This window comes from Xyrauchen texanus, chromosome 20 (assembly GCF_025860055.1).
Source record: "Xyrauchen texanus isolate HMW12.3.18 chromosome 20, RBS_HiC_50CHRs, whole genome shotgun sequence".
Taxonomy (NCBI): domain Eukaryota; kingdom Metazoa; phylum Chordata; class Actinopteri; order Cypriniformes; family Catostomidae; genus Xyrauchen; species Xyrauchen texanus.
Genome location: NC_068295.1, coordinates 39,008,267 through 39,035,491, shown reverse-complemented (window position 1 = coordinate 39,035,491; position 27,225 = coordinate 39,008,267). Strand labels below are relative to the sequence as shown.

The 27,225-nt window shown below is 42.0% G+C and overlaps 1 protein-coding gene across 1 annotated transcript in view; it reads left to right on the top strand.

The window, feature by feature from the left end:
* Positions 1-27,225, top strand: part of LOC127660590 (CUB and sushi domain-containing protein 1-like) — a 524,643-nt gene that overhangs the window by 327,188 nt on the left and 170,230 nt on the right. The window contains exons 27-29 of the mRNA XM_052150909.1: positions 10,346-10,484; positions 12,142-12,329; positions 24,271-24,465. Of these exons, the coding sequence (XP_052006869.1) occupies positions 10,346-10,484; positions 12,142-12,329; positions 24,271-24,465 (522 nt within the window). The remainder of the gene's footprint in view (positions 1-10,345; positions 10,485-12,141; positions 12,330-24,270; positions 24,466-27,225) is intronic.

Genomic DNA, 27,225 nt, shown 5'->3' with positions numbered 1-27,225 from the left:
TGAGTACACTTAGGATTTTGAACTCGAAGAAGATGAAATTTGATGAAAAAAATATCCCATAGACTTACATTGAAGAAGGGACCCGAGCCATATCTAGAGACTTGGAAACCACTCAGATCATGGTAACAGGGTAACCAAGATTGCTGCAATACCAACATTTCAGTGGTTGATACCAAATACCAAATTGAATGATTCTCAATACCAATTTCGATGACCAAAGCAAAAACGAATATGCTAACGATAAAAATAAACAAATAAACCAATATTCATATGTATATAACAATTTAAAGCAACTGAAACAATGACATAAAGCCTTCAAGCATTTATCAATTAAGTAAACACTTCAAGAGCTTTGCAATTATCAATTAATTTTATAAGTAAATAGTCTAATAAAGAACAGAAACATAAAAGAAAAGCAGTAAGTGATTTTCTAAGTAAATTAGTTTGATTAATATTAATGACAAACAAGACAGGAGCAGGCCTATTAGGCTACATTTACACTGCCAGGCCGAATGTGCATATATTTTGACATGTATTCCATTATCCTGCCTGTCGACATTCATTTAAGACCAGTGTTGGTTGTAATCTGATTACAAATTAAATTGTCACTGCAACTGAACTAAACGTTATGTAAACACAATAAGTCAATGAAGTTTAAAGGGGTCATGACTCACCATTTTTTTTTTTTATAATTGTACCAAAACTGTCATAATTTAGTCACATACCCTGGAGGTGCAGTGGTGGCTCATCAGTAAAGGCTCTGGGTTACTGACCATAAGGTCAGGGGTTCAAGCCCCAGCACTGCCCAGATGCCACCATTGGACCCTTGAGCAAGGTCCTTGACCCTATCTGCTCCAGGGGCACCATATCATGGCTGACCCTGTGCTCTGAACCCAGCTTAGCTGGGATATGTGAAAAAAATAATTTCATGGTATATGTGAAAAACGTATAATGTGTGACAAAAATAAAGGCTTTATATAAAATATATATATATATATATATATATATAATTTCCCACCCTTTCTCTGGCCCTCTGTCTGAAATGCTTGGTGACCCTGTAAGACTTCAATGTAAATGCCCACTGTTGTGATAGGCTAACATCATGCAGCCCTTTCAAAACAGGTATACTTGAAATGCAGTCTGAAGAAAATGAAAAAACTCCACAAGACAACAACATTTAAAATAAAAAAATGTTGTGATGAACATATAACGTTTGGTTACGTATGTAACCTCCGTTCCCCGAGGGAGGGAACGACACGTTGTGTCGGAGAAGCGACACTAGGGGACCCATTCCAATCTTGCCATGTGCTGAACCATGTACGTGAACCGCCGATACAGAGGCGGGCAGGGATTTCATCCAGTGCCGCGCATCGTCTGTACCTGGCTGCACGTACCCTTCCCCAATGCCCCATAAGAACATCGGAGTCCTTCTAGTTACCCTGGGAGGGGAACAAGGCGATGTTTGCAAACATGGGAACGGGCCAGCCTGGCTGGGCCTCTTTTCTCTCTATGTTTCTCGCATAGAGCAATCACGGCCAGGGCCCTTACACGCATATAGGGAAAGGGGTCTTACCCAGACCCTGCGGAGACCACACCTGCCCTTTTTCTTGGGGAGGAAAAGTGGTAGACATGTCACACGGCCATCTTAGGGGTCGTGTGGAAAGTATGGTGCGGTGGTAGATCCAGCCTCGAAAGGGGGGAGTTGCTACAGCACGGCGACCGGAGCAGCTGTAACTGCCTAAGGGAGACACGGGGTCCGCTCAGTAAGGGGACAGAACCGTGGAATTACACACAGGGGAGTCCGAGCAGGAGGCCTTACCTGTGGAGCACCTATACCAGTACAGGGTAGTCATCAGGGTACCCGCAGTGGCTTGGGTCGGCGAGTTCCTCCGCTGAACCGCGGACCCGGAGGGCTGGGGAGGAATCGACCAGGGGCCCGACTCAGAGTGGGGCGCCCTGGGAAGAAGGCGCACTACTTTACCTTGACATCAGGAAAAGGGCGCTGGGCGCAAGCGATCCACCCGGCCGGTCGGTCTACGTGTTACTGAGTTCTACGGGCTCGGACCTGACAAAACACGAGACGCAACCGACTCAACGCGGATGTTGTAAAACCTCGCGAAGGTGTTGGTTGTTGCCCAACCCGCGGCTCTACAGATGTCTGCTAGGGAGGTGCCCTTGGCCAGTGCCCACGAGGACGCAACACCCCTTGTTGAGTGAGCTCGGACCCGCAAGGGTAGGGGCACGGCCTGGGTGTGATAAGCCAGTGTGATGGCGTCGACAACCCAGTGGGCGAGCCTCTGTTTGGAGACGGCATTCCCTTTCTGCCATCCCCCAAAGCAGACAAAGAGCTGCTCAGAGCGTCTGGTGCTCTGTGTGCGGTCCAGGTAAATGCGCAGGGCGCGCACTGGACACAGCAACGAAAGGGCTGGGTCTGCCTCCTCCCGGGCAGCGCTTGCAGGTTCACTACCTGATCTCGGAATGGTGTGGTAGGAACCTTGGGCACATAGCCCGGTCAGCGGTCTTAGGATCACAGACGTATCTGCCGGACCGAACTCCAGGCAAGTGTCGCTGACAGAGAACGCTTGCAGGTCCCCCGACCCTCTTGATGGAGGCGAAGCACGATCAGCAGGGCCGTCTTAAGAGAGAGGGCCCTGAGTCCAACTGATTCGAGCGGCTCGAAGGGAGGTCTCTGGAGTCCTGCCAAGACTACCGAGAGATCCCAGGAGGGAACTAGGCCTGGCCGGGAGGGATACAACCTCCGGCGCTCTCAGGAACCTGAGGATCAGGTCGTGCTTACCCAAAGACTTGCCATCTACAGGATCGTGGTGGGCGGCGATAGCGCAACATACACCTTGAGGGTGGACGGGGACAGCCTCCTGTCCAGCCTCTCCTGTAGGAACAGAAGCACTGACCTAATTGCGCATCTCTGCGGGTCTTCGGCTCGGGAAGAACACCAATCTGCGAACAAGTGCCACTTTAGGGCGTAAAGGTGCCTGGTAGAGGGGGCTCGGTTGTGGTTGATTGTATTCACAATGGTCGCCGGTAAGCCGGCTAGCTCTTCCGCGTCCCGTCCAGGGACCAGACGTGGAGGTTCCAGAGGTCTGGGCGCGGGTGCCAGAGCGTGCCCCGTCCCTGAGAGAGGAGGTCCTTTCTCAGGGGAATCCACCAGGGAGGAGCTGTCGCGAGGAGCCTGAGTTCCGAGAACCAAGACCGAGTGGGCCAGTAGGGGGCCACCAACGTGACTTGCTCCTCGTCCTCCCTGACCTTGCACAGCACCGGTGCAAGAAGGCTCACTGGGGAAATGCGCACTTGCGCAGCCCCGAGGGCCAGCTGTGTGCCAGCCGCCTGTCCCGAGGGGAGCCTCTGTTAGGGTGTACCAGAGCGGGCAGTGGGAGGTTTCCTGGGCGGCTGAACAGGTCTACCTGGGCCTTGCCAAACCGCTCCCAAATCAGCTGGACCGACTGGGGTGAAGCCTCCACTCCCGCCGGGCAGGCATTGTCGTGATAGCGCGTCCGCTACGACGCTGAGCTTGCCGGGATGTGAGTGGCATGCAGCGACTTGAGGCTCCATAGGAGGAGACGGCGGGCGAAGTTGTGACATGTGGCGGAGCGCACGCGCTTTGGCGATTTATGTACGCCACCACCGTGGTGCTGTCCGATCTCACGAGGACATGTTTGTCCCGAACTAACGGGAGGAACTTCCTGAGAGAAAGAAGGACGGTCAACAACTCCAGGCAATTGATGTGCCAACGCAGCGGGGCCCCTTTCCAACGCTGCACACGGCACCCCACCCGGACCGGGAGGCGTCGGTTGTGACCAGAACGCGTCGGGACACCTGCTGCAGGGGCACTCCTGCCCGTAGAAAGCAGAGGTCTGTCCAGGGTCGGAGTGTTTTGAGGCAGGCGGGGGTGATCCTTACCCGATGCGTGCCGTGGTGCCATGCTTGTCTCGGGACTCGAGTCTGGAGCCAGTGCTGGAGTGGTCTCATATGCATCAACCCCAACGGCGCGACCGCCGCGGAGGATGCCATATGCCCCAGGAGCCTCTGGAAAAGATTTAAAGGGACCACTGTGCCTGGCTTGAAGGAAGCGAGGCAGTCCAGCACCGACTGAGCACGCCGCCGTGAGGCGTGCTGTCATTGAGACTGAGTCTAACTTCAACCCGAGAAAAGAGATGCTCTGAACCAGAGTGAGCTTGCTCTTTTCCCAGTTGACCTGAAGCCCCAAGCGGCTGAGGTGCCGGAGCACCTGGTCTCTGTGTGTGCATAGTAACTCTCGAGAGTGTGCTAGGATGAGCCAGTCGTCGAGGTAGTTGGGAATGCGGATGCCGGCTACTCGTGAGCGGGCAAGGGCCGCTTCTGCGACTTTCGTGGAAGACGCCGAGGGACAGAGACAGGCCGAAGGGGAGGACTTTGTACTGAAACGCCTGGCCGTCGAACGCGAACCATAAGAAGGGTCGGTGTCGTGGCAGAATTGAGACGTGGAAGTATGCGTCCTTCAGGTCTACCGCTGCGAACCAATCTAGATGCTGAACGCCAGCTAGAATATTTCTCTGCGTGAGCATTTTGAACGGGAGTTTTAACAAGGCCTGATTGAAAACTCGCAAGTCCAGGATTGGTCGTAAGCCGCCGGCTTTCTTGGGTACAATGAAGTAAGGGCTGTAGAAACCCTTCCTCATTTCGGTTGGAGGGGCGGGCTCTACCGCACCCTTGGCTAAGAGGGTCGCGATTTCCGTGTGCAGGGAACTGGCATGCTCGCCGTGTACTGCGGAAAAGCGGACGCCCCTGAAGGGGGGCAGGATCCGGGCAAACTGAATTGCGTAACCGAGTCGAATGGTCCGGTGCAGCCAGCGTGATGCGTTGGGAAGCGAAAGCCACGCTTCCCAGCTCTGCGCTAGGGGCACCAAAGGGACGAGTATTTTGGACGTACCCGGCGGGGCCTCGCAGTGGGGTGGAACAGGTAATGCAGCGTCGGACAGCTTCATTGTGGCCTGAGGCTGAGGTGCTGAGAATAGACTCAAAGCACTTACCTTGCTCCGCGCGACCGGCAGGGTGCGGGTTCTTGACTGAGGAGGAAGTCTGATGTTGGCGTCCTCTGGACTCGCCTGAACCGGCCGGCCGGGGACAGTCGTGGGCAGGCGGAAGGCGGATCGCCGCGTCCGGTGTACCGGACTGTTGTGATCTGAAAGCAAATTGCCGTGAAAACGGCATTTGCGGGCCAGGTAACCCAGAGGCAAAGGAAATAGCTCTTTTATTGAGAATGTGGGTACCACAGCCCCCGTCAGGGGGTGTGGCAAATGAAAAAACAAAGGATTCTCCTCCCGGCCCTCCACCGGGGGACAGAGCAGTCTTACCACCTCCGGAGCTAACATCTTCGGCTCTGGGTCAGCTGTCTCAGGAACGCTTGGAAGCCTTCCGGGTCCTGGAGGGGGTTCGTGAGACAGGGGGCGTGCGCCGCCTGCGGAGTGCTCGACGCTGGGGCTGAGAGCTGGGCCCGGGTTGAGGCAGAGCAGGAGCTGGTTTCCTCACAGGGGGACGCCCTCGGCGGGCAGACGGGGCAGGGCCCGTAGCGGCAGGTCTGCAACGGGGCATGATGTGCGAAATGGCCTCCGTCTGCTTCTTCACCGCGGAGAACTGTTTGGCGAAGTCCTCGACGGTGTCACCGAAAAGACCAATCTGGGAGACAGGTGCATCCAGGAAGCGGTTCTTGTCAGCCTCACGCATCTCGACCAGGTTGAGCCAAAGTTTGCATTCCTGGACCACTAGGGTGGCCATCGTCTGTCCGAGTTCCTGCGCTGTGGCCTTCGTCGCTCTCAGGGCGAGGTCGGTCGCTGAGCGCAGTTCCTGCAGCACATCAGGATCAGGTCCACCCCCGTGCATGTTTCTGAGAGCTTTGGCCTGGTGGACTTGCAGGAGGTCCATCGCATGCAGGGCGGAGGCAGCGCGTCCAGCCGTAGTGTAGGCCTTCGCGTTGAGCGAGGATGTTGTCCTACAGGGCTTGGATGGAAGTACGGGGCGACCCCGCCAGGAGGTAGGGCTACCGGGGCATAGATGGTGCGCAACTGCCCTATCGACCTGGGGAATCGCGTCGTACCCATGGCGCTCTCCGCCGTCGAGGGTGGAGAGAGTGGAGCGGGTGGCACCTAGACGAGCGGAGAGCGGGGCTCTCCACGTAGACGTCAGCTCATCATGCACCTCCGGGAAGAATGGGACTGGGGGGATGCGAGGCCGCTTTCTGTTGAAAGCAAGCCGCGACCGCAACGTGGTCATGGTCATGTTCTCGCAGTGAGAACATGAACCATCCACAAACGCCGCCTCGGTGTGATCGCGGCCCAAACACACGAGACAGCGCCTGTGGCCGTCTGAAGCGGAGAGCACTCTACCGCATCCAGGAATGACACAGGGGCGGAAAGGCATCTTGAAAAAGACATGTCCTTAAAAGGACGTTCAACGCCGCTGTGTTTGCTCTTTTAGAGGAAATTACTCTTTTAGTAAAAACTCTTTTAATACACAGTGTGTGTGTGTGTATGTGTCTGCGCTGTCGAAGCGCTCAGGGGCAACAATGCACGCCGTGCAATGAGAAGGAGAAAGCCGCTGTTGTGCGCCGTCAAGATCCAACAGCATGCAGATCGTCAGAGGAAAACAGGATCGTTTGAGTGGTGTGTAACTCGCAGCAAACTGCAGACAGACCATCGGCTCCGAAGAAATTTTCTGACTAAACTTCTGTATTTGCCCCGCTTAAATACCCGTATGTCCGGGGGCGGGGTATGCAAATACTGACTGCCAACTCCCATTGGCCCTTTTCAATAGGTCAGAGGTGAATATCGGCACTCAAGAGAGACCCCTAGTGTCGCTTCTCCGACACAACGTGGAGAGAGCGACAGAAGGGGAACCCACATTCAACACAATTATTTGGAATATATTTAACTTTTCACTCAAGCAGCACAATAAATATCAAACAGCCATGACATATGAATTGTTAATGAATGAAATTGTTTACTTACGGATTTGTGGTCAAATAGGGTTTTAACTGCCCCATATTTCAATAAAAGTTCCTTTGCAAAGCTTGAGTCATATTGTGGCTGGTCCACAGTCAATCCACGATTAAATGTTCTAACTATGCAAACGTAATAAAATCCATGGTGATGTTGGAGGCTTCAACCAGCTTCAACAGGCCAAAGCAGAGATGCTGGTCTGCACATCTCACATTTTCCTGTTTTTTTTTTTTACACACAAGACTTGTTTCTCCTGGTCAGTGGCAGCAATAGAATGAGATGGGTTTTTTTTTAAAGTTGAGCTTTACTGATTTTAAAATGTGTGGTACATCGCTGGAAACCCATCAAAACGATCAAAGACATCCATGTAGTGCATGTCTACAAAAGACCAACAATAAAAATAGCACAGATGGGTGCAAAAATGGTCCAGGATGCCTTCAAAACATCATAACAGCAAGAATGAAAGACAATGGGGGTATCCATTTTTAAGAGTTATAACTTGACATCATGACTTTTAAAAGTGATGCATGATAACAGTCAAAGCTGTTCATCTAGTGCATATTTATGAAGAAAAAAAAAACATTTAGTCCAGATAGGCAAATGAAAGTGTCCTGTGTCAGTCGACTTTGGAGGAATCTCCCATGATAGGCCAATCTCTCTCCTTTTGTGAATGTGCTTCAGTGGGGAGGACCATGGGTGCAGTGATGAAAAATAGGAATTGGTGTCTTGCTGAAGACGCAGTCATATGCAGTCTATATTTGGTCCTAGTGGCATCCACAAGTTCCACAAATTTCAAACGAGCCATTTTTGTAGATTGGTTTAAATCAATGCTCTTTTTCTATTAATGCAGAATTTTTCTGTTCTGAAAATAATAGTGCAATGACCTTTTTTATACATCAAAAGATCAAGCACAATGTGATTCCTCATTTCATGACCCCTTTAAGTGCATTACTTTAGTTACACACATTTCTAAAATAATATTATTTATTTAGAATTCATTTAAAACAGGAATTCTGTTCAAATGAAAGTCCATTTGCAAATATATATAAAAAAAACATTTTTAAATTTTTTTTAAGCAAAATACAGTACAAAACTTTGAAAATTGTTTTAGAAAATAATGTAGAAGTAGTTAGTAATGTAATTACATTTTTGATTAAAAATCAGTATAGTAATCTGATTGTAATTTGTGTTGGAACGACCCACCCCTTCCTCTCTTCATCGTCGCCCGCCTCTGAGGGCCATACTTCGTACAATTTAAAAAGACTTGTTTGGCAGCGGATGATGTAAATAGACCCTCATCACTGCTGTCTATAAAAAGTAGAGCAAAATCATGCTTACCCCACCACACACTTTAGAGAAGTCATTTGATGTAATTACTTTTTTAGCAACTTACCAAAGACTGATTAAAATGAAGTGTTTGTGTTTACATAATACCTGGCCTGGACAAGCATTTTGAAATACATGCATTTGACTTTTCATGCAGCCATTATACTAAAAGGTGCCAAATTGAATTAGTCATCTACACTATCAGTACATTTATTTACATTTATGCATTTGGCAGACGCTTTTATCCAAAGCGACTTACAGTGCACTTATTACAGTGACAATCCCCCCCGGAGCAACCTGGAGTTAAGTGCCTTACTCAAGGACACAATGGTGGTGGCTGTGGGGATCGAACCAATGACCGTCTGATTAACAGTTGTGTGCATTAGCCCACTACGTCACCACCACCACTCAGTACTGTAGCTCAGATGTTGCCGTTTAACAAGAGCACCATAAAAAAGTTTGTGTTTTTAGTTTTCAGTGTACTTTTTGCTAAATTTAAGAGATTTGTCAAGCTCCCATGTTTGCTCAGTGTTACCGGGATGGGTAAAGCTGTCTTACAGTTTATTACCCAATTCATTACACTGTTGCTTTTACATTTTTACCATGACCTTCACTCAGACCTCCAATACTCCAAAGTCACGCATTACGCTCCGCACCTTTTTAGCAAACACTTAAACTAAATAGCTTCTGTCTCAAGTGTCCCTGTTGACTTTGTTGATGTCTCCTATGCTTTGCCAGTTGCTGTGAAATTCTCCAAGGTTCTATAGAGCATAATAGTTGGGTTTCATGAGAGAAATACATTTTTATTGATTATGTATAAACCTTTTGAGACAAAACTACCATGAACTCTCAAGACTTTTACTGATGATATATGCAATTGTAGAAGCCACAATCAGTCAATGTGATTTCAATATCATAAAGCATTGCCCAATTCCCAGTGATATACTCCATTACCCACAATTCTGAGGTGAAATCCACCAATCAGAGAAGGCACTGTTACCATGGAAGCAGGAATTGCAGCACTATGTCTCAGCAGTGACTGCCCACTCCCATAAAGGATTGTGAATGACATAATTTAAACTTTCTTAATGCTATAACAACTGAAATATGTTTGAATATTTTGTAATACATTTCTAATAGATTGAATTAACTGTATATGTATAATTTATGGTTTTATATTGTATTGGTGTTGCTTATCAGATTATGTCATTCACAGTTTCTACATTGTATGAGTAGCTCATTTCCTCATAAAATACTTTAAGAACACAATCTTGAATTTTAATTTTTTTTTTAGGTTTTCAAATAGTTGTTGCTTTGAATCAGAATTTGTTATGTTGTGAATCATCTCAGAGCTGGTAGGTTTAGTTCATGGCTTAAAATGCCTTGTCGAAGATTATTATTATTATTATATTTATTTATTTATTTATTTATGAATTAATGGTTGAAAAAGACTTGTGGAACTTCTTCATGTAGTTTTTTTTTCTCTCCCCTTTTTCTCCCCAATTTAAAATGGTCATTTTCCAATGCACTCTAAGTCGTCGTGGTGGCGTAGTGACTCAGTCTGGGTGGCGGAGGATGAATCTCAGTTGGCTCCGTGTCTGAGACAGTCAATCCATGCATCTTATTACGTGGCTTGTTGAACGCACCACCACGGAGACATAGCGTGTGTGGAAGCTTCACGGCATCCACCGCGTCATCCATGCACAACTCACCACGCACCCCACCGAGAGCGAACCAAATTATAGAGGCCACAAGGAGGTTACCCTATGTGGCTCTACTCTCCCTAGCAACCAGGCCAATTTGGTTGCTTAGGAGACCTGGATGGTGTCACTCAGCACACCCTGGGATTTGAACTCGTCAAATCTAGGGATGGTCGTCAGCGCCTTTACTCGCTGAGCTACCCTGGCCCCCCTTCTTCCTGTAGCTTAATTGGTTAATTGGTTAATGTTTATTTTGTGTGTGTGTGTTCATGTTTTGAAGGCTCACATTTAACTGCTCATCTCTTGTCTTCACTCATGTTGTTACAGCTACATGTGGGGGAAATGCGACAGGACCTTCTGGGGTAATTCTATCACCAAACTATCCCCAACCCTACCCAGCAGGAAAAGAGTGTGACTGGAGGATAAAAGTCAACCCTGACTTTGTCATTGCTTTAATTTTCAAAAGGTAAAGTGCACAATTCCAGGGGCTTCTGAGACTCATGACTCCAGATGGGATGTCTTTGTGAACGTCATTTTCAGGGTTGAACGCCATTCAGCATTATTTTATTAATGAGGTAGCAAACAGTATGCACTTAGGTAAGGACATAAATACTGTATATAACAGACTAAAATTTATTATTTTTAAAAAATTAATACATTTAGATTCATTTCTTTTTTTTTAGGATTAATTACACAAAAATGTAAGCATACACAATCAAATTCCTAATATATATATATATATATATACTGTAAAGGTAACTGTAAAGGTGTTTCTAATAACGTTCCCAGTGAATGTATATATAAACATCTTGCAGGGTATGTCCATTTCAACTCAAATTCAACATCCTGAGGTGTGTGGCAAATTCAAATTCAACACCCCTAGGGTTGTTGCCAGTTCAATTGAAATTCAGATTAACCCTTCTGTACATGAGTTTTTCCTGTTCTGACAGATCCCGTCAGTTCTTTAATGCACGTTGTATTAAAAAAATAAATGTCACCGTACTTTTCACAGCATACGCACTGGAGGACAGATTATATATTGTCAAACATATAATGTGGTTTTTAGATGTTTACAATGATTGATTAGATGCGATTGTGAATGCTATTGACAGGTATGTGCATAGCCATATATTTTATATTGCAATGCAGCATGGGATTCTGAGTTTGTCATAGCATAGAAGCATAGAAGGTTAAAAAACCTAGCTCTTCCACTTTCCCAGCCCTGGAAGTGGTAAGAATGATTGACAGATGAAATGGGAGAAGGCTCAAGTGGACTAACTAGTTTATATATTTGTTGTTTGATGTCGGAAAACAGCACTGCATCGCTGCACCATAATAATCTGCTCCGACAGTAATGGCTTTATACTTTATTTTGTGATTATTTGAATGTTTGAAGCATAAATAAATAAAGATATTGTGATGTTAAAAAGACTATTTGAGCAGCTGATTCAGTATGAAAACCACTTTAATCCCTCTTTACTGGTAAACTGTACGCATCTGAGCCCAGCCTAGTGCAATCACACTGGTTTGATCATACATGGGAAATGGTTTAGCAGACTGTAGGATGTTGCCAATTCAATTCAAATTTCAATTCAACATCTCGTGGGGTGTTGCTAATTCAATTTATATTCTAATTGTAGATCCTGTGGGGTGTGACCAATTCTATTTAAATTCCAATACAACATCATGTGGGGTGTTGCCAATTAAATTAAAATCTGACATAGTCAATTCTTACTTTCTGAATTTTGCCTAACCCTGGTCTTTTTTATTGTTTAAAATATATCAGTGTCTGAAACATATTATGCATTTAAATGTTGACAGTTTAATATTGGTGTTGTCTATCTGTGCACTCATCCAAAAACAATCCAAAATCATCAACTCAGATACTTAAATCTTTAGAATAATTGTGACTCTCTGATTGTTTGTTTCACTCTGACAAAAAATTCATGACTTCATAGACTTTCAAGATGGTTGACCAATGCATACTTGATAACATGTATGACATTTGCTGGATCTGAAGAAACATTCAAATGATCTGGCTTTAGTGTTATGTTTATGACTAGGGCTAGGGCTAGCCCATCTAAACTAAACATCTACCTGAATTGCTTCTCCATTTATTGCAGTTTTAACATGGAGCCCAGTTATGACTTCCTACACATCTATGAGGGTGAGGACTCCAACGGGCCCCTGATCATCAGTCTGCAGGGTAATCAGGTCCCCGAGCGAATCGAGAGCAGTGGAAACAGCCTCTTCCTGGCCTTCCGCAGCGATGCCTCACTGGGGATGTCTGGCTTTGCCATTGAATATAAAGGCAAGTCTCATCTTGCAGCAGTATAGCTTGTACCCTTGAGGGCTGGGCCTGGCAAACAAGCGGTCAGCAGTCACTTTCAGATAGCCTTCTCACAAAAACTTGAAAAAGAAATATAAGAATAAAATAAGCATGTTTCCATCCAATTCTATTTTTATTTTTTTTTTTGCGATAAAAAGTTTTGTGATATAGCTGATGGAAATGCAAATTATTGCTAAAATTTCACAAGTGTCGACATAGAGTTTATGCACTAGAGTGAAAAAATATTATGTCGATACTTCAAATGTCACAAAAGACTGGTTTGGAAACATTGTCATAAACACAAAAATATAATGTCACGTGACAGAATTTACCCCAATCATTAGCCTGTGTAAATCATGACGACATATACATCTTTGAAAGCTAATTTACTGTACATGAAGCATTACTAGCACTGTTATGGATTGGTCTTAATGGCATACCTGAACAGATTCGATGCTGCAACACATCTGCATCATGACACTTCTAGGAAAACCAACACAAATATCTAATATGTATCATGCACCTGTCATCGACAAGTGCACGGAGAACAAATGAAAGGCCAATCTTTTCGATTCATTTAATCACTGTATTCACCCATTTATTTATTAGTTGATTTTCCACAAGGCAGTCTTGGAATTAGCCCACAATACAAAAACGTATCATTTCTGTGCACAACGATGTTTTAATTTAAAATAAATACACAATAATAGGATAAAAGCTTCAGTGTGCTTTTTGGAATACTAATATATAACCCAATTCTATAAAAATATTGTTTAGCTTACTATTGAAAAAATGCCATCAAAATTCCCTATATTAAATTAAATAAATTATATAATGACAAAAAGCATTAAATTAAAAAAACTAAATTGCCAAACCAAAAAATTACATTGTTGGGGCTATATAATTGCATTTTCTTTACACAAACTTAAATCAGCTTTACCCTGTTCTGTAGATGGAAAAGTCAGCTGAATGACATTCTCAGAATGTTCTGCACATTTTTCAAGACTATAAACTATCAGAACTATTTATCCAATGCTGTGTTCACTTTCAGAAAACAAGCTTTTGAACATTTTAAAATTTTAAAATATTTTAAACCCTTTTTACCTCGGATCACATTTGCTGCTTCTTCAGAAAATGTAAAATGCATTATGACACTAACATTAATTTTAAATGACAATCAATTTCAGTTGGTCGTTAAAATTTGCTGGACAAATATGCGGAACATAATGCAGTTGTGATGGCGATGCTTTAGATTAGATGATTGTTTAAAATAGTCTATTGAATATCAGGAATGTATCAAATGTAAACCCTGATATTACACAGCATCAATATATCTTTACTAGTTGTGCACACATATACACATCGATGGATGCTCCTTATTCTAAGACCGAAAGTTTCCCCCAATACTTGGTGCAGGTTGCCACCTTGAACAGGGCCATGACGATGCGCATTCGGGTCAGAGCCGGTGGCAACTTGCGATAGGTGCAACATCAGGACCAATATTACAGTCCTATCAGAAGTGCAACTGCTCCCTTTTGATTGCAGTTCCTCATATTCTGATTGCATTCATTTGTGAAATTAAAATGACAGTAAGCTGACTAATTTCAATTAATTTTCTCAATACTCTCCCCATTTTAGCTAATTTTAGGGCCATTAAGAGTTTTTTCTGTCCGGGTACATTACAGGAATAATGTTATTGTTCCTTTTTTCTTTTCTTTTTTTAATTCCCATTATTCTCAGTTATGATTTTCATAGACTATCATTAAACATATAACAGTAACCACATAATTATAAAAGTGATAAATAAAAATAAGACTTATATATATATATATATATATATATATGGAATGAGGATAAATTAAAGGTAGTAGAAGACATACTACCATGATGTAATGATATGTATGGGGGGGCTAGATTGTCATGACAATAATCTCAAATTATATTTTGAAGGAAAATATCCTTCCTTCCTCCCTATTTCAGGGTCAAATATGACTCAAGATTCAAACTTCAGCATCATTTCTTCACTTGTTGGCTCAAAAAGCTTGTTATGTTTAAGAAAATCCGATAGTTTTGACTGCCATGACAATTAAAGTTGATGCACTCTATACTATATTCGATTTGCTTACTTCCTAAATGAGTAAATATGGATTTTTGTCTTTTACAAGGATTTTAAAGGCTGATAGAATATCTGACTTATCTAAGAACTGTGTTTTGGTTGGCATTAGCTTTTACAGTGCCATGCTTATGTTGAGCAGTTCCTTTTTTAACCTTGATAAGAACATATCAATAGTGTGATACCTGCTAAACACTGACCCTGATGACCAGATAAGGATTCCAATGGAGTGTCACATCCGTATCCTGCCTTCATATATCTCCTCACTCAACTGAGGGAGTTCTGAGCTGTACAATACTTTACATTTAACATGTTATCAAGCTGTTATTAACAATACTTAAAAGGCATTTCTTGGATTTACTTGTGCCAAGTGATGACTTGTATTACACGTGGTCTATTGGTCAAAGGGTATGATTTTCAGTTGGGTTGCGAGAGGTCCTGTGTTTAGAATCCAGATGAGCCCCCACTCTGTGTTATTTCCCAATTGAGATCAATATAAGCCATTTAAAATCAGAAATATTTTTGCTGTCACAGTGACCCATGCAAAAAGGTGAATTTGCAATAAACGCGCACAGACACACATACACACACACACACACACACACACACACACACACACACACACACATAAAGACAAGGACAGGTGAGTGGAACTAATTTAAAGTACCATTTAACTGAGAATAAAGAAATCTTCCACTACTATTGATCCACTTAAAATCAGAAAATGAAATTTTCCGGTTCAGCTTCTAAATGTACTCTAAACCTTTAATCTGTCTAAACACAATTCAACAACTTGCTGTCCTTTTAAAAGCAAAAAAAGATATAAGAGAATGAAAAATCAAACATATGAGTAGGTTTTCTGGTGCAGCAACAACCATAAAGTGATACGCAGTCTACTTGATTTAAACTACATTTTACAAGTAGTAATCAACTGTTAAAAAGGAAAGAAATCTGATCTGATAAGATTTTGTATCGTTTACCATGCAGCAAGATCTGATTTGTGACAAATGTCTGTAAAAAAACAAAACAAAACAAATCAGGATTCTCTGACAGAGTGAATGTGTCCAAAAAGCTCTTAAGTGGTATTGAGTCAAATATTGTGCTTCTCTTCAGTTATACCATTAACCTTTCTCAGTGAATACCTGGTAATATTCCCCACAGGGAGAACATGTTTTGGCAATCTGTCTGTTCATATATGCTCTTTTAAAGGATGTGAGTTTTTATTTTAGAAATATCAGAGCATGCAACAATAACAATGCAGTGTCTCTAATGTGGGGCACACCACCCAGAAATCATCTCAGCTCTCAGCAGCCCTCTTTATATGATGATTATGGTTCAGAACAAAATGCAGTTCATGGAATATAGAATATTTTAATTGCATTTATTTTAATGATGCCTCTGGTTTCAACCTTTTGCTTTTACTCCACATGAAAGTTTTACTCCATCAGTTTTAAAAACATGCTCGTAATTTAGTGCTTTGTTGATCAGGTATTCACACTATACCACAATGCATCAGGATTTCACTTTCATGCCATGCTATTGGGTTTGTCCAATATATACTAGTCCTTGAAAGTGCAGAGAAGCAAAGCATAGAATTTGAATAGTTACAGTATGTGACTCTCGCAACTCTGTTTGTATTCTCTGAACTTTCAAAGCAAAAAAATTAAATAATAAATGTGCAAACTTGCATACATCATTCTGGTTACCAGTATCCATTGGACAAACCATAAGGGACAACATGCAAATGAAATAATGATGTATTGTGGGATAGTGTGAATATTTGATAAACTTAGCTGATGGGGTATTAATGTGCTTTAAAAGTTCAGAGTATGCAATCAGAGGGGTATGACTATTCAAATTCTGTGCTGTGCTTGAAATCCTATTAGAGTGCCAAAATGTCTTCTTAAAGGTGAAATATGTCATTTCTGCACCATTAGTGGCACCCAACAGAAATAAATTATCGTTAAATGATCCTGATTTCTCAATGGTGCCACAATGGTGACGCCTATGGACTTCAACTCGGATGCTCCACACTTCCGCTTAGTTGTTGTTATCAGCTAGACTAACGTTACTGGTGATGGTGAGCAGCTAAGGGTCTGGATAATTATGCACTGTTATAGGGTGTTATAACAAGTACAGGTGGCTTAAAGACTACTGGAAAATTAATGTCACAACTATAAGCCCTCAAAAGCTGCCATTGCTGAAACATTCCAAGTTGAACCAGATTTAATAATCAGAGGATACATTAAATTAATTCTCCATCACTTGCCTTTTTTATAAAACATTTATTAACATTGACCTATGATTCCAAATACTGTCCGTCTTTTTGTTAGATTACAAAAACAAAAAACATTAAAACAAGCCTTTGTTTTATTAATCATCTTTACAAGGTTTATATCTCATATCATGCTGTGATTGGAGAGACCAAGCTTTTCTCAGCAGAATGCGGCCCTTGTTAATGCAGAAATAATGCAAAGATACGTGCCTCAAATCAGAAGATTTTTAAATTGAACCTATTATGACAATACGTCTTCTTTTCAAGGATGTTTCCTCTTTTTTCGAACTTTAAAAAGCGACCAGTTGGGATTTATAGATTCCCTAAATGTCAGTGATTTGGCTGTTTTCATATTAAACTGCCCAACAAACAACTTAAATATAGCACATCATATACATATTACACTGATGGGAAGGATGAGATGAAAGAGAGTGGATAAAATTTATTTTACCAATGTTACTAAGAAGATGCAGAAGAAATAAAGATGAAAAATAAAACAATTGAGATAAAGGAAACCAATCGTAACAGCAGTCGGCTGAAGAAATAACATAACTTGTAACTCACTACCATACAAACAAGAACCAACAAGAGGAAGGACTATATATAAACACATTGGGACTAAAGACATTACAATGAACAGCTGGGAACCATGATCAGAGGGAACTGGGAACAGGTGTGCGTGATGATGATATCTGGATGGTGCATGATGGGAATTGTAGTTCAGGGGAAAAATTAAACATAAGTCTCAGAACACATGGATGACAAAAAGGGTTCACACTGTGACAGACCCCCCCCCCCAGGAAGGATCCGGAGGATGATTAAGATGACAGGGAGGAGCCTGCGGATGATCAGGAGGCCAGGGGAGTGACCAAATTGCAAGGACAGGGTCAGGAGGTCTGGGAGGTTGGCCACAGGGCCAGGAATGGTTCAGGAGGCCTGGGAGATGGACACAGGTCTGGGACAGGGTCAGGGGGCAGAGCCAGGTTGGCCACAGGGCCAGGAATGGTTCAGGAGGCCTGGGAGGTGGACACAGGTCTGGGACAGGGTCAGGGGGCAGAGCCAGAGTTGGCTCAGGGAGTTGAGTCTCAGAAGGCAGAGCCGAAGGTGGAACGGGCAGAGCCATAGGAGGAGTAGGGAATTGAGTCTCTGGAGGTGTCTCAGGAGAAATGGGTGGAGCCGCTGGAGGATGAGTCTCAAAAGGACTGGGCGGAGCCGCTGGAAGAGGAATAACAGGAGAAGCGGACTGAACCACTGTAGGAGTTGTCTCTGGGGGAGTGGACATGATTGCTGGAGGAGGAGTCTCTGGAGGAGTGGGCGGATTCGTGGAAGACTCTGATAGTTGAGTTACCGTGGTCAGGAACGCTGGCAGCGACTGGGAAATGGCCTCCGTGGCTGAGAGTACTGGCAGTGACAAGGGAATAACCTCCGTGGTCATGAGCATGGGCAGTGATAGGGGAATGCATCCGTGGCCATGAACACTGGCAGTGACTGGGGAGTAGGAGCCTTTCTCCTATTTTGCATCCAGACGGCCTTGAGCACAGCTGTCAGAGCTTTGGAAGGCGGAGCCGTGGGAGGCTCAAAGGGTGGAGCAATGGGAGGCTTGAAGGAAGTCTGCAGGACCACTAATGCTGGGGAGAAAGTAGTCTCTGTGGAAGGGAGCTCGGCAACCACTGGAGCCATAGTAGTCCCACCTCCCTGAAAATTTCTATAGGGCTGGAGTGGGACAGCTGGCTCTGGGAAGGACGAGGCTTGCAACACTGGCTCTGGGACGGATGAGCCCTGGAGGGCATTGGCTCGTTGGCCGTGGAAGACCATGAGGGTGTTGGCTCGTTGGCCGTGGAAGGCCAGGAGGGCGTTGGCTTGTTGGCCATGGAAGTCCTGGAGTAAGGAGCCGTGGAAGGCTTGGAGGAAGGAGCCGTGGATTTTGCAGCCTGTGAAAAAGGTGGATATGATGACTGCTTTCAAAGAGTTTCAAACATCCCTCCAGAGGGTGTGAGTGTAGCAGAGGGAAAACTCTTTCACATTTTAAAGTGGGACCTATTCAATTGATGATAGTTTGCAGAATCATTGGTGTTGTCCATGTATTTATTTCATTTAAAGGTTACATGAGAGTGATTTGATCATTGTTTTCTTTGTCTTCTTGGCTCTGCACGGCAACAAACAACATTTTCTATTCCAAGACAAATGCTGTATGTGACTCAGTCTCTCACCACTGAACATTTAATTATAATGTGTCCTATTTGACAAAACAATGATGGAGTCTTTTTCTCTCTATTGTTATATTTTATTTTAATCGATTTGGTATACTTAATCACTCACTGTTTTCCTTCATATAAAGCCAATATACAATATGCTTCTGTTCATCACACACCAGTAAGCACAATTATTAACTTGCATACAAGGTGGAAGAAATGAATATGAGAATATTAAGAATATATCAGTCCAAAGAACTCTCATACTTCAAAAAAATCACTACAGTCTATTAAATAGAGAAATAATAACATACATTGGGCCAAAGATTTATTTTGACACTTAAACCACGTTTAACAACTAATATATATATATATATATATACACTTTACATCAGAAGTTTACATACACCTGAGCCAAACACATTTAAACTCAGTTTATCACAATTCCTGACATTTAATTGTAGAAAACATCTACAATCTATGTCTTAGATCAGTAAGGATCACTACTTTATATTAAGAATGTGAAATGTCAGAATAATAGTAGAGATAATTATTTACTTCAGCTTTTATTTCTTTCATCACATTCCCAGTGGGGCAGAAGTTTACATACACTTTATTAATATTTGGTAGCATCACTTTAAATTGTTTAACTTGGGTCAAATGTTTTGGGTAGCCTTCCACAAGCTTCTCACAAAAAGTTGTTGGAATTTTGGCCCATTCCTCCAGACAGAACTGGTGTAACGGAGTCAGGTTTGTAGGCCTCCTTGCTCGCACAAGTTTTTTTTTTCAGTTCTGCACACGGATTTCGGATTGAGGTCGGGGCTTTGTGATGGCCACTCCAATATCTTGACTTTGTTGTCTTTAAGCCATTTTGCCACAACCTTGGAGGTATGTTTGGGGTCAAGACCATTTGTGACAGAGCTTTAACTTCCTGGCTGATGTCTTGAGATGTTGCTTCAATATATCCACATCAATTTCCTTCCTCGTGATGCCATCTAGTTTGCGAAGTGCACCAGTCCCTCCTGCAGCAAAGCACCCCTGCAACATGATGCTGCTTCCCCATGCTTCACTGTTGGGATGGTGTTCTTCGGCTTGCAAGCCTCTCCCTTTTCCCTCCAAACATAACGATGGTCATTATGGCCAAACAGTACAATTTTTGTTTCATCAGACCAGAGGAAACTTTTCCAAGAAGTACTATCTTTGTCCCCATGTGCACTTGCAAACTGTAGTCTGTCTTTTTTATGGTGGTTTTGGAGCAGTGGCTTCTTCCTTGCTGAGCAGCATTTCAGGTTATGTCGATATTGGACTCATTTTGCTGTTGATATAGATACTTGTCTACCTGTGTCCTCCAGCATCTTCACAAGGTCCTTTGCTGTTGTTCTGTGTGGTCCCATGGTGTTTATACTTGCATACTACTGTTTGTACAAATGAACGTGGTACCTTCAGGCATTTGGAAATTGCTCCCAAGGATGAACCAGAATTGTGGAGTTACACAAAAACAAATCCTGAGGTCTTAGCTGATTACCTTTAATTTTACCATGATGTCAAGCAAAAAGGCACTTTGAAGGTAGGCCATAAAATAACATCTAACAACCAGGACCTTTATTCACAAAGATTTTTATCTTACCACTAGGAGTTCTTCAAAGAGTTCCTAGCGAGGAGATTTTGCTTAACACCTATTCACAAAACTACTAAGAGCAAGTTTTACTAAAGAAATCTTAAGATAAGAGTAAGGTGGAGCTTGACCACGTTACTATGGATGACGTAATTTTATATTAGCATGCTCTTTTAAATCAGCCTCTGTCAGTGGTAGACAGGGAACCGCTATTTGTCAGCTAAGACAGACGACGATATATATTCATGAGATATTTGGAGTGATTGGGTTGTTTCAATTTTTGGTTTACAACAATAAGAAACACCCTCACAATTCAGGCAATACCTTTTTTTTTTATTTTTTTTTATGATCAATGTCATAATAATATTATAATATATTGTTCTTAATGTGGATTGACAGCAGCAGCCGGATTGTTTGTTGGATTGTTTGTGAGTCACTCTTAAGGCGGTCGCACACCGGACGAGAAGTGCCATGGCACAGGTATCAAATACTTGGCACGTTGATGCGGTTCACACAAAAGTTATCAAGGTTTTCCAATTTTTAAAGAATGAACAAGGCTTGACTAAATATTAAATGTCCATTGATAATGATTTGGGTCAAATTTTATGGAAAATATTAGAGATGACCCATGGCACGGCAGAAATTGAGCCGACACTGAGTAGCGGCGGTGGTGTGCTTAACTGCCAGAAGTGTCAGGTGTGTGACCCCTTTAGGGAGTTAGAAGTCCTCAGGATGACTTCTAAGCTGTCATGGGTTTAGTAGCTACTTTTAGCATTAAAATGCTTCATGAATTTTACTTAGATTAAATGTTACAAGTCCTAAAATTAGGAGTAACATGCCCTAAATTTATGTGCAAGGAGCTACTTTTAGCCTTAAGATGTTTTGTGAATACTGGCCCAGATTGTGTTTTTATTTTTTGTCTTAACTTTGAACATTATTTCTATTGTTTTAATCGATTGTTAAACCCAACAAATGTATTCTGTGATATGTTCTGCTTGAAACTTTTACTTATACTACCTTTCTTAAAAATAAATAATCCAAATAATCTGATATTTTGTTATGTAATGCAAAAGCATTCATACGATATTGATATGGCTTAAGTGTCCCAATACGTTCTGGGGCCACTCTTTAGAAAATGCAAGATAAGTGGCTTGTGGCAGGGCGGCGGGCAGGGCATGTCCGTAAACTATCTCTCTCTCCCGCACAATCCTCTGCAGTCAGCCTTCATCCCTCTCGGAGGCTTGATTAGCCTGATAAGGGACCAGGTGTGTAGAATCACGACCTGGCCCCGCCCTCCGCCCTGCCACATGGCTGTATATTAAATCTAACTTTATTTTGTGCAGTGCACTCCAGGTGTCCTCCTCCTATTTGTGGAAATACGAGGGAGATTGTATTGCACACTTGCAATTTTGATGATACAATCTTCCCAACGCCTTCCCACTTCCTCAGGTCCCTAAAGCACAAGCAGAGAGTTGTTAACTGTCAGGTTGTATGGCAGCCTCTCCTAGCACCACCTCCAGAGCTTTCTCCACCCATCCCTTTTGTAGTGTCGGATGCCAGAAGGACAGAGACGGTCTCCTACTGCCTCTGCGCACTCACCTGCCTCTCCCGTGGTGTTAACGTGCACTAATGCGTAATGCCATTAAGACACTCTCTGCTTTTTTTCATACTTTCACTGTCTCTCTCTCTCTCTCTCTTTCACTCTTATGCTGTCCCTCCTTTTCTGTCTATCTGTTTCCTGTCTAGGCTTTGGGAATAGCTGGCAAAGAACTCAAAATAGTAGGGATATGATTGTGCCTCTGATTAGTTTTGTTCTGTGTCAAAGCTGATTTAATTGAAAAACAGGTATGGTGGATTATTGTGTTGACATCAACACAATAAGCCCACCATAACCCTCCCAGTGCTTATGTAATGTATTCATATGCAATTTGTCTGGTTTGATAATCATCGAGTTACAATAATGAACAAACACAATAAGTTCTAACTAATAAAACACAAATTAATGTATTGTTCTTGTACATATTGAATACATCATTCAAACTTTCACAGTGTAGGTTGGATAACGTATGTGAACCCTTAGGCTAATGACATCAAAAAATTATAATTAGAGTAAGGAGTTGGCAAACCTGGCATCCAATTAATAAAATGAGATTGGATTTGTAGGATAAAGCTACTTTGACTTATAAAAAGCACTCAAACATTTTTAGTTTGCTATTTACAAGAAGCATCTGCTGACATTGTTGGGGGTAATAGTTGGGTCCCCAATATGAATATTGAGGAATAAAATGTCAGGTTTGCAATTGAGAGAAAGTATACTGATTGTTCTCTGCAGTTCCAATATACATCACAAGTCAATGGGATCCAGTCATTCAGAAATACAGAAGAAAAAGAAGAAGCTCAAAAACAAAAGAGAAAGAAACACAAGACAAAAAGGAAAGGAAATGAAAGACGAGAGTCACCATTCAAAAACGTTCACAAGCAATTATAGTCATATGCAAATTGAATTAGAAGTGTCACAGTACAACACTTTCTAATATCCTGATAGGTCACTTCAAACATCTTAGCACTTTACAAATATGGTCTGTTTCCACCTTCGTGCAAACAATCATTTGTTAGCCATTATGTAATCAAGTTCCCATCATTGGTTTTACAGAACTTATGTGCAGATGTCACAGGTTACAGGGCACCATAAACAATCCAACCACTTAATAGGCGTTATCTATTTCCAAGGACTGGAAGTCGTCTCCCTGACTTGGGAGTAATGCAGTTTTTATTTTAACATCTGCAGACAATAAAGACAGAGGACGACAAAGAGCATACACACAAGGCCTACTAATGCACATTGTCACCTAATATAACTAAAATTTCCCTCTCTCATTAAATTAATAATGATTGGATAAAAAAAAAAAATAGAATCAAATGGTTATAGAATGGTTGATTAATTATGTACAAATTATAACAGATACATATGCTTGTGAATAAATACAGAACAATATAAATGCATATTCTCTGGGAGCTGTGCTAAATAAATGATCACTGTTATTGTATTCCTGGCATCAAAGTCAGACCCTCAGTCACCCCTCAGATTTCTTACTTATTACTTGCACCTAATTGTAAAAGGAACATAGAAAATGTATTATTAATGTAATAAGAATAAATGAGGATGATAAAAGTTGAGATATAACTTGCAAAAATAAAAGGATATTCAAAAATGGCCCTAAACATCGAAGTAAATCCACCACAGAATTGCTTAAAAAAAGAAAATCCACCTTTTGGAGTGGCCCAGTCAGAGCCCAGACCTTAACCCAATAGAGATGCTGTGGAGTGACCTCAATAGAGCCATTCACACCAGACATCCTAAGAATATTACTGAGCTGAAGCAGTTCTGTAAGGAACAATGGTCCAAAAAGTTGTACAGGTCTAATCCCCTGCTGCAGGAAATGCTTGGCTGAGGATATAGCTGACAAAGGAGGATAGACCAGTTATTAAACTCAAGGGTTCACTTACTTTTCCCAAAGCACTGTGAATGTTTAATGGATGTGTTCAATAAAGACATGAACGATAATAATTGTTTGTGTGTTGTTATCTTAATCACATTGTGTTTGTCTTGATACTTTGAGGAAGATAAGATCACATTATATGACCAATTAATGCAGAAAAACGGCTAATGCTAAAGGTTTATATACTTTTCTTGCCACTGTATTTAAAGTGTTATTTTGTCTTTACAGAAAAGCCAAGAGAAGCTTGCTTTGACCCTGGGAACATTATGAATGGAACCAGATTGGGAATGGACTACAAGCTGGGATCAACCGTCACATATCAGTGTGATTCGGGTTACACAATTGCTGGACAATCCACTATCACCTGCATCATTGGAGCTGATGGGAAGCCTGTATGGGACAAAGCTTTGCCTACATGTAAAGGTAGGACACCACCAAAGTGGTTTCTGTACAGAAAAATACAAATGCTGTATGACATAATATAAGGTGTGATGGTAGATGTGTCAGCTGGTAAAGATTTTGCAACACAGCAGAACATTTACATATAGGGCTGTCAATCCATTCAAACATTGAATTGAATTAATTACATTATATGCCGATTAATTAATTGAAATCAGTCGCTTATATCAGTACAGTATTTGTTGAAAAGGCCCCCAAATAAAGATAATTTAATATTTATGAGTTAAGTAATTATAAATAAAATATATAATAAATATAATAATTCAGATAATTGAAACACATTACATTAATGAGGCAGATGAGTAAAGCATTGATTATACAATGCAAAAAGTGGCTTTAGAAGGCAATATATTCTTATTGTATACAGTTTAACGTACACTCACTGAGCACTTTATTAGGAACACCTGTACACCTATTTATTCATATGGGCCAGGAGCTTCAGAATGGGGAAAAATATGATCTCAGTGATTTTTACCATAACATCATTTTTGGTGCCAGATGGCTGTTTTAAATATTTTTTGTAACTGCTAATCTCCTGGCAGGGGCTGATCTACTGGGTGGCAATGGATGGCAAATGCCACCCCATCTGCCAACCCAGAGTTAGTATCCTGATGTATAAAAAAAAATCTGTATATTTTGTAAGGGTTTATTAATTTTGAACTGCCTTAACCAATCCCACAACACAGACCTATTGAGTGAGTGACCACAGCAGCGGCCAATCGCATGATAGATTACATCAGCGCCCAATCGTGTGATAGATTACATCAGTGGCCAATCATGTGCTGCTGCAGCGCATGTAAAGTGTTTGACCATGCACAGACACAAACAATTATACAGGAAAGATACATGGAAAAAAGAGGTACAATTTTAATATCTTCGTTTTTTTCTAAGTCGTCACTGAATGAGTATTAGATACATCACTTTAAATTATGGGTGCAGATGGATGAGACATGTCCTCAACTCTTTTTGAAATCGCTTTCATCAGGTATTTGTATAATCCAGTTAAAAAATCTCCAGTTCTTGAGTAGGTGTTTCTATTTCATCTGATCTGTGTGTGTTTTGACTGGTGATCCGGCATTGGATTGTGTTGTTTTGAATGTTATGATGAGTGTTGTTGCAGCTGTTATTATTGTCGTTTAGTGTCAGCAGTTTTTCCGCAGCTCGTGCTCTTTTCCAGTGGAATAGAAAAGAAAAATGTGTTCCACATCTCTGATGTGCAGATGCAATCTTGGTTTATTATAAATAAAATAATTATATTTGGCGGAAATTATATGTATTACAAACAAATCAACATACCAAAAATGTCATCAGTCTTCAGATAGCTAGACTATGTGTAGGTTCCTATAGGTTGCCATGGAAATATACATAGTAGTTTCACAAATGAGGGAAAAATTATAAGTGATTTTTTTGGTATATGAACAGCTCGGATGGAAAAAAAAACATCAACCAATATGTTATCTCTTCGCAAACAACTTCTAATTAAAAGTGTGCATGCATAAAGCTGTAAGGTAGCTAATAGTTTAATATAGGTGTCTGAACTGAACATATTTAGCCTGGAATACCTGTAACTGCAGGTGGCTCCCTCTCTTGTACTCCAATTTAAGTAAGATTGTTGTTGATACACTGCATTGATGAGCAGAGTGACACAGTAAACAAACCTAAATTCTGAAGTGCATTCTCTGTTTGTGTCTTTTAATGTGAGTGAGGCAGAACATCACATTATAAATTTGAGCCACTGCGCCTTTTCAGTGCAGAGCCACCGGGCTTCATACCTGCTGTATTTCCTACAGATGCCTTTTATAAATCATGTGGAGAGTGACTAGTTGACTACAGGCTGACAGCATCGACTAGGTTAGTTGTAGTAAACTAGTTCATGCAACCCATAGGGCAAATTAGATCCCGGAACCTCTAAAAACTAGATGCAAGTCAGTCATGTTCTTAATTAAAGTGCTTATCTACAGTATGTGTTCATCTACCGAATGACAAAATCCCAATACTGAGAGTAGCAGTTGTAGAGATGAAATTACTATATGATGTGAAATATGTATTTGAGTGCTTGAATCAGAATGACTGTTTATCAAAACAGATAATTTAAAAGAATATTTTACTGTGCATATCATAATATTCATGAGTTTCGCAGCACTTTGCCCCAACAGTACAATTGTCATACAGTTTTTATTTTATCAGGCCTCACTTAGTGTTAATGTTTGCTTTCAAATGGCTTATTCCAGCTGTTAAAAAAGGTGATAGGTCTACAGGACTTTTTAAGCAGAATAACATGAGATACGTGTCCATACGTGTCCATGCACTCTCCGTCCACTTAACAAAGAATTTGGCCTGTATAAGGTGACTTTTAGTTCAGATTGCCAGTTCTATATGTCAAGCTAAGGAACATTAAGTTTTGTATGTGTTTAATAGAGATTGGAACCTTAATCCATAAGAACTAGGCATGGGTGCTTGCTTTGGTGTTGTCACACCTAACAGTCTGTATGCCACCCCGTGAAAAAAAAAATCTAGATCTGCCCCAGTCTCCTGTGATTTTCACACACAACAGTCTCTAGAGTTTACTCAGAATAGTACCAAAAAAACATCCAGTGAGTGGCAGTTCTGCAGATAAAATGCATTGTTGATGAGAGAGGTCAACAGAGGATGGCCAGACTGGTTTGAGTGGACAGAAAGGCAATGATAACTCAGGTAACCATTCTGTACAATTGTAGTGAGCAG